Genomic DNA, 10,186 nt, shown 5'->3' on the forward strand with positions numbered 1-10,186 from the left:
AAAAAAAAAAAAAAAAAAAAAAAAGAAGAAAAAAGGAGAGAGACGAGAATATAAAGAATCTGAAAAATATTTTCCAACTAAAAATCTATGAAGACAGTTACTGTCAAATTGAGATTTTTTTTTTTCTGTAACGAATACTTTCCTTTGGCTTTTTTTTTATACCCACAAACGGAAAAATCTAAAGTTAACTTCCGAAAGTCATTTTTCGGATTCCATAAGGACCCTAAATTGATTATTTTACACATTAAAAGACTATATTTACAACACAATAAAACAATTGAGAACCACATTATATTCACTAGGTGGTGTTTAGTTCACGATTTTTGTATCCGGTCTATTATCATATTTGATACATGTTACCATGTTTGTATAGTATGTCTATTTTTATTATCCTACTAATAAATTCAAATCATTTAGTAATAAAAAAATCCATTACACTTCTCATCCCAAACTTTTGAACACTAAAATCAAAAAGAAAAGGAAGAAAAAACAAATAAAAAAGTCATTGTGACATTGTCCATTCATTCCATCTTAAAATTATATATATGTAGACTTCCTTCCTATTTACAACGTAACAAATAGACTTTCTTCTACATAAATGCATTACAATTTACCAAATATTTTATTTCAACTATGATTTCATTTCTAATTTTTGAACCAAACACCCCTTGAATTCTATAATAGAAAACAATTATTGACAGATAAAAAATGTAATTAAGTAACTCGCGCGGACGTAATTACCTCAATGGTTCAGTAAGCAGTATTTGAAGAAAGAGAAGAGAAATGTAATTAAGTAGTTATTTTTATATTCACAAAGTTGACTTAAATTAATCATTGGACAATTAACTACATATATGGTAGTGATTAGTAGTATAAATGTATAATTATATTCGTATGAGGCAAACCTGTGGAAAACCGATGCTACAGTGTTTAATAATGTTGTCCAAACCAGAGTGGCACACGTAGTACATACTGTGTTTTTCAACACCTGCGTGCATGCATTAATCTTGCCTATGTTATGTAATATGCATAATTCTTTTTAATTTTCCTTATTGAATTTGGAAGAAAAATTCATATGTCACGTTAGGAGTATATTTTTATCAATTTAATTCTCAAATATGTCAATATTTGAAATTATTACAAACAACTTCTATTTTCATGACATTATTACTGAAAACTCTTTTTCTTTTTTAAATATAGAAGAGAAAATAAAATTTTTGAACAAGAATTACTAAATTACACCAACAAAATCAACAAAAAATCATCGGGTTGAAATGCTTCGGACCTTCGATCTCCAACCATGTCAAATTGAGGGTTACTGAACAAAAATCTGGTTCAATAATACCTTTCTAACCGTGTATGTGATAAAAAAAAAAAAAAGTAGTGGGTAATTTTGTCCGTTGAAAAAAAATGACTATTAATTACCAGCCTTGAGAACGTATCTAATCAATTAGGGCCCCTATATACCCCGACAATAGTGGCAATGCCCTCGCACCTAGGGCCCCTATACCCTGGCCTAACACGTCTAATAGCATAATGTGTTAGACTGAGTATTAGTTGTTAGTCCTGAGTCCTAGTCTTTAGCCTATTGTGTAGAGTAGGAGTATTGTATTATTATCTGTAAACCATTCTTTGTGTAATTCAATAATATTCAAACTCTCATTCAATATTTTCTCCCATTTTCTCTCCTCACTCACCGATGGCAGGTAACGACTCTGAGCGTACCCTCTCTGCGGTAGCCATACTGGCGCCGACCACCGTCACCACCCCAAACTCCCTCACCTCTGCTCATCACTTCGTGTCGATCAAACTGACGACACGAAACTATCTCTTCTAGCGTACCCAGGTTGCGCCATTTCTCAAAAGCCAAGGCCTACTGGGCTACGTCGACGGCACCATGCCATGTCTGCTGGCGACGATAAACTCTACATCCGGCAACACTGGGAGCACGTCGGATGAGGCCTCCTCCACTGCTGCTAATCCGGCGTTCGCTAGCTGGGTCCAACAGGACTAGTCCATCTTGTCGATGCTGGTTGCGTCTCTCTCCGAGGAGGTATGTACCTCGCCGTCGACCGCTCCACAGCGAGAGAGGTCTGGAGTTCCATTGAAGCGGCCATCAGTTCCTCCACCCGCGCACGTTGCCTGAATCTTCTCGCACACTTCCAGTCGCTCCGGCTAGGCGATTCCACACCGGCGAAATATCTCGGCCGCACCCAACTCCTCTTCGAAGACTTAGCCTTGGCGGGTCGCCCGGTCTCCCTCGACGAGAAAAACCTCTACGTGTTTAGAGGGCCCCGGCCATAGTTCAGGGCCATGGCGGCGTCGCTCGTCGTCTCAAGTAACCAGTGTCGACTACTGTTTTCCTTTGCAGTCTCACGGGGATGGACTCTATGGCAACTTGACGTCCATAACGCGTTTCTGAACGGACACTTAGCTGAAACTGTGTTTATGCGGCAGCCCCCCCAGCTACAAGGATCTAGCTCATCCCAATCACGTGTGCCATCTTCAGCGCTCCTTGTATGGCCTCAAATAAGCTCCCCCGGCGTGGTTCAAAAACCTTCATGATTTTTTACTTGCCACAGGTTTCTCGACTTCAAAGACTGATGTATCGGTATTTCAATATTCGACCGGTTCATCTAAGGTATTTTTACTTGTCTATGTTGACGATATTATTATGATGGGGATGATCCTGCGCTGATTGACACCCTGCTACAACGTCTGTTGACCGCTTATAAGATAAGGGATCTAGAGGCTCTGGGATTCTTCCTCAATACTGAGACTTTATTGGTTCATGGAAGTTCGATTCTATCACAACGCCGCTATGTGGGTGACTTATTGAAATGGGCTGGAATGATTGACTATAAGCCCCTTACAACGCCCGTGTTCGTCACAAAGGTAGTTATACCGACTGATGATATTTTTGACAACCCGACACAGTATAGACGCTTAGTTGGGCGCTCTAGTACTTGACTATAACGCGCCCAAACCTATCTTATTCAGTGAACTGCTTATGCCAGTTTATGAATGCACCTATGGTTGAGCATTGGGGTCTTCTAAAACGGGTCTTACGATATGTTAATGGCACGATGGATTACGGACTGCGCATGACCTCGTCACTTTCGGCTGCTATTCACGCCTTCTCTGACTCAGATTGGGCTAGGTGTCCTACTGATCACAAGTCAACAAGTGGGTATGTCGTCTTTCTTTGTTCCAACCTGGTTTCGTGGGTGTCACGCAAGCAGCGCACGGTGGCCCATTCCTCCACTGAGACTGAGTATACAGGGCTGGCTGACGTATCTGCTGAGGTTACATGTGTAGTCTCGTTACTACAAGAACTGGGATTGTATTCCAGCCGGCCAGCTACGCTCTGGTGTGACAATCTCGGCGCGACCTATATACATGTGCGCTAACCCGGTGTTTCACGCTAGAACCAAGCATGTTGAAATAGACTACCACTTCGTCCATAATAAGGTCGCTTCTGGGGACTTTCGGGTTAATTTTGTGTCTACAAAGGATCAGTTGGCTAACATCTTCACCAAGCCGCTACCATCGACTCGCTTCTCTGCTCTGCGGGACAAGCTCAATGTTGTAGCCCTCCAACCTTGTACTTGAGGGGGTGTGTTAGACTGAGTATTAGTTGTTAGTCCTGAGTCCTAGTCTTTAGCCTATTGTCTAGAGTAGGAGTATTGTATTATTATTTGTAAACCATTCTTTGTGTAATTCAATAATATTCAAACTCTCATTTAATGAAGGAATAAATTAAAAGGACGTTTAGAAGTTGGTTATAACTTTCACACTATGACTATCAAAACTCGATCTTGCGTCATTATTTATAATTTATTACTTAGAAATCAGCTTAGCTACCCGTGCAGACATCCAATCGCATTCCAAACATGCTATTAGGTCATAATATCTAGCCCACAGTTTAATTTTGCCACCGCTATTAAATAGCAGTTTTTTTGTTTTATAATATGATTGAGGAAGATTTCATGCCATTTTATCAATAAAATAAAACATTTTTGAGCAACGGAAAGTTTTAAATAACAATAAAATTTTGAGAGATTGGAGAATCCAAATCGAACTAAAAATCCAATACACAATTCATTGCTACGTTCTTTTAGTTGTTTAGGCAGTCCAATAATTAAGCATAATAAAACTTTTATTAATTATATTATATTGTTTGCAATTACCTGCTCTTTGAATAGTACTTGTATATGGACTATATTATTTAATATTAAAAGGAATATTATAATTAAGCAACTTCCAATTGAAAGCTACTATGTCGTTAATAGGCACTAACAAGAGTGTTTTGCAGGCGTCACTTATATTGTTTTATTATCATTAATCTTATTGTAAGCAGAAGGAATCATAGGTTGTTTCACACTCAAACACTATATATATATATATATATATATATATATATATATATATATAGGGTAGGGTTCCAGTGAGACCACTTGCTTAGGTAAGATCGTGAGATCACATCTTGTGCATCCATTTAATTTTTTTTAATGGTCTAGATTGATTGACACACACACACTTTGTTCGCACACATTTAATCACGGTTCGCACACACTTCAACTTGGAATCTTAATCAATCTAAACCATTAAAAATTTTTGAGATCAAATCTTGTACATCAATCACCTTTTGCACACATTTAATCACCGTTTGCACACATTTAATCACCATTAGCACACATTTTATTACCGTTCGCACACACTTCAACTTAGCATCTTAAATCAATCTAGACCATTAAATTATTAAATGGATGCACAAGATCTGATCTCACGATCTTACCTGAACAAGTGATCTCATATGATCCTAACTCTCTGTCTATATATATATATATATATATATATATATATATATATATATATACAATTTTATTTTTCATAAATTAATTTAGTGTAAGCAAATAAAATGTATATATTCCATTATTCCATATATAGAGAGTTCTAGAAGCTAAGGGTCAACATGAGAAATAATTATATTGGTTCTTCTTTTGGTGAATCAAATAGTAAATATGGTAGTAAAATAAATGGAAAATTCATATTTTGTTCCTTCAATTGTTTTGCAACTATTAATTTAGTACCTAATTTTTAATCTGGTCGAATTGACCCTCCAATTGTTTTAAATTTTGTCAATTAAGTTCCCTAACCATTATTCCATTAGTTAGTCGTAGTTATCAAAATAGTGGATATGAAATTTAATTGACAAAATTTAAAACAATTGGAGGGTCAATTCAACTAAATTGACAATTCCAAAACAATTGATGGGTCAAAACAATGGTTTTCCCTAAAATAAAGCAAAGTATTTTGGGTGATGATAAAAATTCTTAACCACTACTCAATTCAAGGGTATGCACGGAGTAAATCCCGTATTGTAACTCTAACCAACACAGAATTTTAAGGAGGTAAATTTGCTTAGGTTGCTAACAAATTGAATATTTTAATTATAAGGTTTCTATTGCTTTGTGTTCTATATCCTGCTTGATAATGAACATTTTATTTAGAGTTGTATTTTACTTTTAAAAAGTAGGAGAAATTATACAAACTCAAACTTTAACTAGGCAATAAACAACACTTTTTTTTTTTTTTGAAAGCGGCAATAAACAACTCTTATTAATGCAATTTTGATACCAAAGATACACACACAAACCTTAACTACATAAAGCACAAAAACTAGCTCATGAGTATAGATTTGACCAATTAAGTCTTATATGTTGAGTATCCATCAATAGTCGATGTAAGGACACATAAAAGATTGGAAATGAGATTTTCAATCCATAATCAGTTGCGGGTGTAATGTAAATTTTAGATGTAGTGTAGATTCAGTCTTAAATTCTTAGTAAATTTGACGAATTTGGTTATTAAAATTGTGAACCCCTAATCCACCACCTTATTAGCAATTTAAAGATTAAATTTATAACGCAAATAACAAATGGATTGGCGGTTAAATTTACACTACATTCACAACTAACTAAAATATCGTGGTCAAAGATTTTGTGGTCTAGTGGCACCCGGTTACACCCCACATGGGAGGGGTGAGTTCGAGTCTCAATGAGACAATATTAGCTCTTTGTGCTTCATTTAGTTGAGAAAATAGATATGAACAGAGTCAATAAAACTAAAATATCATGATTTTACGAAATACAACTATTTCAAACATAGTTGTTTTATATTTTCAAGGAATACCAATACAATGATAAATGATGTTATTGGGCACAATCCACCATGGCAATACCTTAACAAGATAGTTTAACTTAATTAATTGCATGAATATACTAACCTAACAGAGAATCTATGATCACAATTATGTTTATTTACAAACTAAAGTTAGGTCAATTGTAGTTCCCCTTGCCACTTTTTTTTGTCGGCAAAGCTATATATATCAACTTCCTAATTAGGGTTTTAATATTAACTCTCTAGCAAACCGAAACCATATTCGATTCCGTTCACACCTATGAACACATAAAATAATTCTCTTCGCCGTCTATAAATCCTCAACGTAACAGAGACCTCTCACCATCAACTCCCCCTCACAACAAGCCAAACAAATCACCAACCAATCCAAAAAAAAAATAAAAATGGACAACGTTAATATTCCTCAGGGAAACGACGACAGGGATTTGGGGTTGATAGATTTCATGGACGAAGAGAATTTGGAGCAGTTCATTGATCTGATAAGGGGAGAGAATGAAGAACCAATGGGTGCCATGTTCTTCCAGCAGAGCTATGGCGGTTGTGAGAACATTTCTGGGTATTTAGCTGACGATAATTTGTTCGACTACGACAACGTGGGTAGTTACAAGTTAAGCAGCGCCAATGTTTCCGGAGATGTCGGGAATATCCTTCCCACAGGGGAGAATGATGCCGGCGAAGTCTCGTCGGAAACCACGCCGGAGAAAAAGGGCACCAAGGCTGATCGGTCCAAAACTCTGGTTTGTGAACGGAAAAGGAGAGGTAGAATGAAGGAAATGCTCTACTCTCTTCGTTCCTTAGTTCCCAACATCACCAAGGTGTGTTCTAAACTTCTAATTAAATCCCCACTTATAAGAAAAATTGCTCTTTTCGATCATAAGTTATAGAATAATTATAAGATTCCTCCATACCTGTTAGTCCTTAATTATAATTGATGTTGCAAATTTCTATTATGTGACAAATTTCGTCCTTTTTCTCTACCAAAACATTAGGTGTCGGACAAAATTTGCAACGTCAATTATATCTCAAGAATGAGAAGTGAGCACGACATGTTAAAAGAAAAAAAAAGACTAAATTTACAACATCAATTATAACTTAGGAACAAGAAGTGAGCAGCAAGTAATAATGAATTCTATTGTTACTCTATTATAACTTAGGAACAAAAAGTGTAATTTTCTCGTCTTAATATTGCTTTGGTAAAACATTAATATTGTATGCGATACCATTATAACTTGTTCGGGCATGTGCATACAGATGGACAAGGCCTCTATAATAGGGGACGCTGTATTATACGTACAAGACCTACAAATGCAAACCAAGAAACTCAAGGCGGAAATAGCAAATCTGGAGTCATCCACCACTAAAACAGACAAATACGAGGGAGGGACGTTTCTGGGTGGCAAGAAAACAAATTTCACAAATCCACTCCCAATACTAAAGAAAATATTTAAGGTAATTTTGATCCAATTTTTGAATCAAACCTCGTATAATGTCTCGATGTTGAGTATATAATATATAAACATAAATTTTCATCCAACCATGTTTAAACTTTTAGTTAGGATGAATCACATGTTTCAATTTGGTATCAGTTCCACATCACTCGATATAAAAAAAAATACTTTATGGTCATATATAATATATAAACATAAATATTCAATATAACTATTAGTTAAGGCTTTTAGTTAAGATAAATCACATTATTCAGTTATCTCATAGACATATAAGAGCATCCCAGTTAGGCATAGTTTTTGAGAAATTTTTGCAAAGATGACTAGGAGATAAAACATGGGAGATAGAAGGGAAAGAACCAAAAAAAAAAAAATAGCAAAGGAAATAACGTGCCCACACCACGCACCCAGCTGGGCGCTTTGGTTGTGCCTCACACGAATCAGCAAGACCTTTTTCATATTTGGTGGGGTCCACTTTAAAATAAAAAAACTCAAATTCTTGTAGGAGAACCTCAAAAATCACCTAAAAATCATTTATTGCGGATGCCCTAAAACGAAAATTAAATAAATGTGCAGATGGACGTATTTCAAGTGGAGGAAACCGGGTTTTACGTGAGAATAGTGAGCAGCAAAGGGCAACAGGTTGCAGCCTCACTCTATAAGGCTGTGGACTCTCTTGCTAGTCTTTTCATCTCCAGCTCAAACCTAGCAACCACCTCTCACAATTATGTCTTCACGTTTACTTTTACAGTAAGTTTTAATCAATAATTATATTTGTCATTTTCGACATTTAATTAATAGAAAATACGTCCTATCTTTATTAAATATATAAACGGATAATAAGATCGCACATTTATTATTTACAAACAGGTCAGAGAATGCGAGTCCGATATCAACTTGCCAAATTTGAAGCTGTGGATCGCTAGTGCCTTTCTTAATCAAGGATTTGGCTTCGAGGCATCACTTTCATAGTCTTCATGTGCTTAGTTTTAATTCGTTTGCGTACGTAAATTGTACATTTTTTCTTCACTTAATTAATATTTTTTTTTCTATTATAATTACTTCTCAAGATTTTTTTACTTTATCACAAGAGATGACTTTTGTTAACTTCGATTATATAATGAATTCTGAATTCTACTCAACCAAGCACATAGATAGATTTGGTTCATCCGGTCCAATTTGCATATAAAGTAATATATATACTTTAAATGGCGGCTGTGGATGTGGTTTTGGTATAATGTACAACTTTTTGTAATTAAAAATAGGGTAATATAATAATACAAATTTTTTTGTATTATAAAAACTCTGTTATCACTATCTGAGGATGCTCTATGGGTAAAGTTCACCTTGTAATCCTAATCAACGAACAATCACAATGATGTAAATTATCTTAGGTTATTCATAACTGACCAATTCAAATCGAGAAGCTAAGGCTAATAGTGTACAACTGTACAATTCTAATAGTAAAAGTTTGTTATGATGTGGCATGTAAAGCAAAAACTTATGTGAGACCGCCTCGCATATCATTGTCCATGAGACGCGTCGAGTTAAGATGAATATGTAATATTTTATACTAGAATATGTAATAATTATGAGAAATAAAATTTTATTACTTATATAAGAGAAAGTGTAATACTTTTAAAGAAAAAATGTAATACCTTTACATTTTGATTTAAAAGTGTATTATATATTATATATTTCTTTAAAAATATTACACTTTTTTCCTTTATAAGTAACAAATATTTTACTTTTGATTAATATTACATTTCTTAATATAAGTATTACATTCTCATCTTGACCCAATACTTCTAACGTATCCTATCACAGGAGAGTCATCCGGCATGTAACAATAATTTAAATGTCCACTTAAGCAGTTTTTGAGTTGATAAACTTGATATATAACTAATTAATCAAGGTTTTGGCTTCGAGGCATCACTTTCATAGTCTGCATGTATGTGCTTAGTTTATTTTAATTTTTGCCGGCGTACACAAATTGTACTTTTTTAACACTTAATTAATAAATTTCTCTATAATAATAGCGCGCGTCTCAATAATTTCTTTTTTACTTTATCACAAAAGATGATTTATGTCAACTTTGGGGCATTCTTGGGTCTAATTAAAGAATTAATTTGATAATTATAAGATTTTAAGTTTGATTCTCAACGTAAGCTGTTGATTTTCAAAAAAAACAAAAAAATGTAAGTTGTTGGTTTTGACCCAACTCAACCTGACCTTGTATTCTCATGGCGAATATCACGTTTGAAGATATGAGATCGTTTCAACTCAAATAGCAACAATTAACTTCACCGTAAATCAAAGTTATTTTAACCTCATTTATATATTTAATTTTGAATACTACTCAACCAATCACCTAGATTTTGGTTCATCCGGTCCGTCCAATGGCATATATATCAAGTAATATATACTTTTAGTGGCTGAAGTGAATGTGGTTTTGGTGTAATGTGTAACCTTTTGTAATTAAAAATGGGGTAATATAATGTTGTCAAAAAATAATAATAATAATAAAGTGGGGGGAC

At 34.8% G+C, this 10,186-nt stretch overlaps 1 protein-coding gene and 1 long non-coding RNA gene across 2 annotated transcripts in view; both read left to right on the forward strand.

Moving 5' to 3' along the window:
- LOC116025258 overlaps window positions 1-3,794 on the forward strand; it is a 6,485-nt gene extending 2,691 nt beyond the window's left edge. The window contains exon 2 of the long non-coding RNA XR_004099633.1: window positions 1,707-3,794. This is a non-coding gene — a long non-coding RNA (uncharacterized LOC116025258). The remainder of the gene's footprint in view (window positions 1-1,706) is intronic.
- A 2,588-nt stretch (window positions 3,795-6,382) lies between these two features.
- LOC116025253 (transcription factor FER-LIKE IRON DEFICIENCY-INDUCED TRANSCRIPTION FACTOR) lies at window positions 6,383-8,791 on the forward strand. The gene is made up of 4 exons (XM_031266420.1): window positions 6,383-7,019; window positions 7,456-7,653; window positions 8,226-8,399; window positions 8,520-8,791. Exons 1-4 carry the CDS (start codon window positions 6,588-6,590, stop codon window positions 8,619-8,621), a joined length of 906 nt encoding a protein of 301 aa, XP_031122280.1. The 5' UTR covers window positions 6,383-6,587; the 3' UTR covers window positions 8,622-8,791.
- The last annotated feature ends 1,395 nt before the right edge of the window (window positions 8,792-10,186 follow it).

Source organism: Ipomoea triloba, chromosome 7 (genome assembly GCF_003576645.1).
Source record: "Ipomoea triloba cultivar NCNSP0323 chromosome 7, ASM357664v1".
Lineage (NCBI taxonomy): Eukaryota > Viridiplantae > Streptophyta > Magnoliopsida > Solanales > Convolvulaceae > Ipomoea > Ipomoea triloba.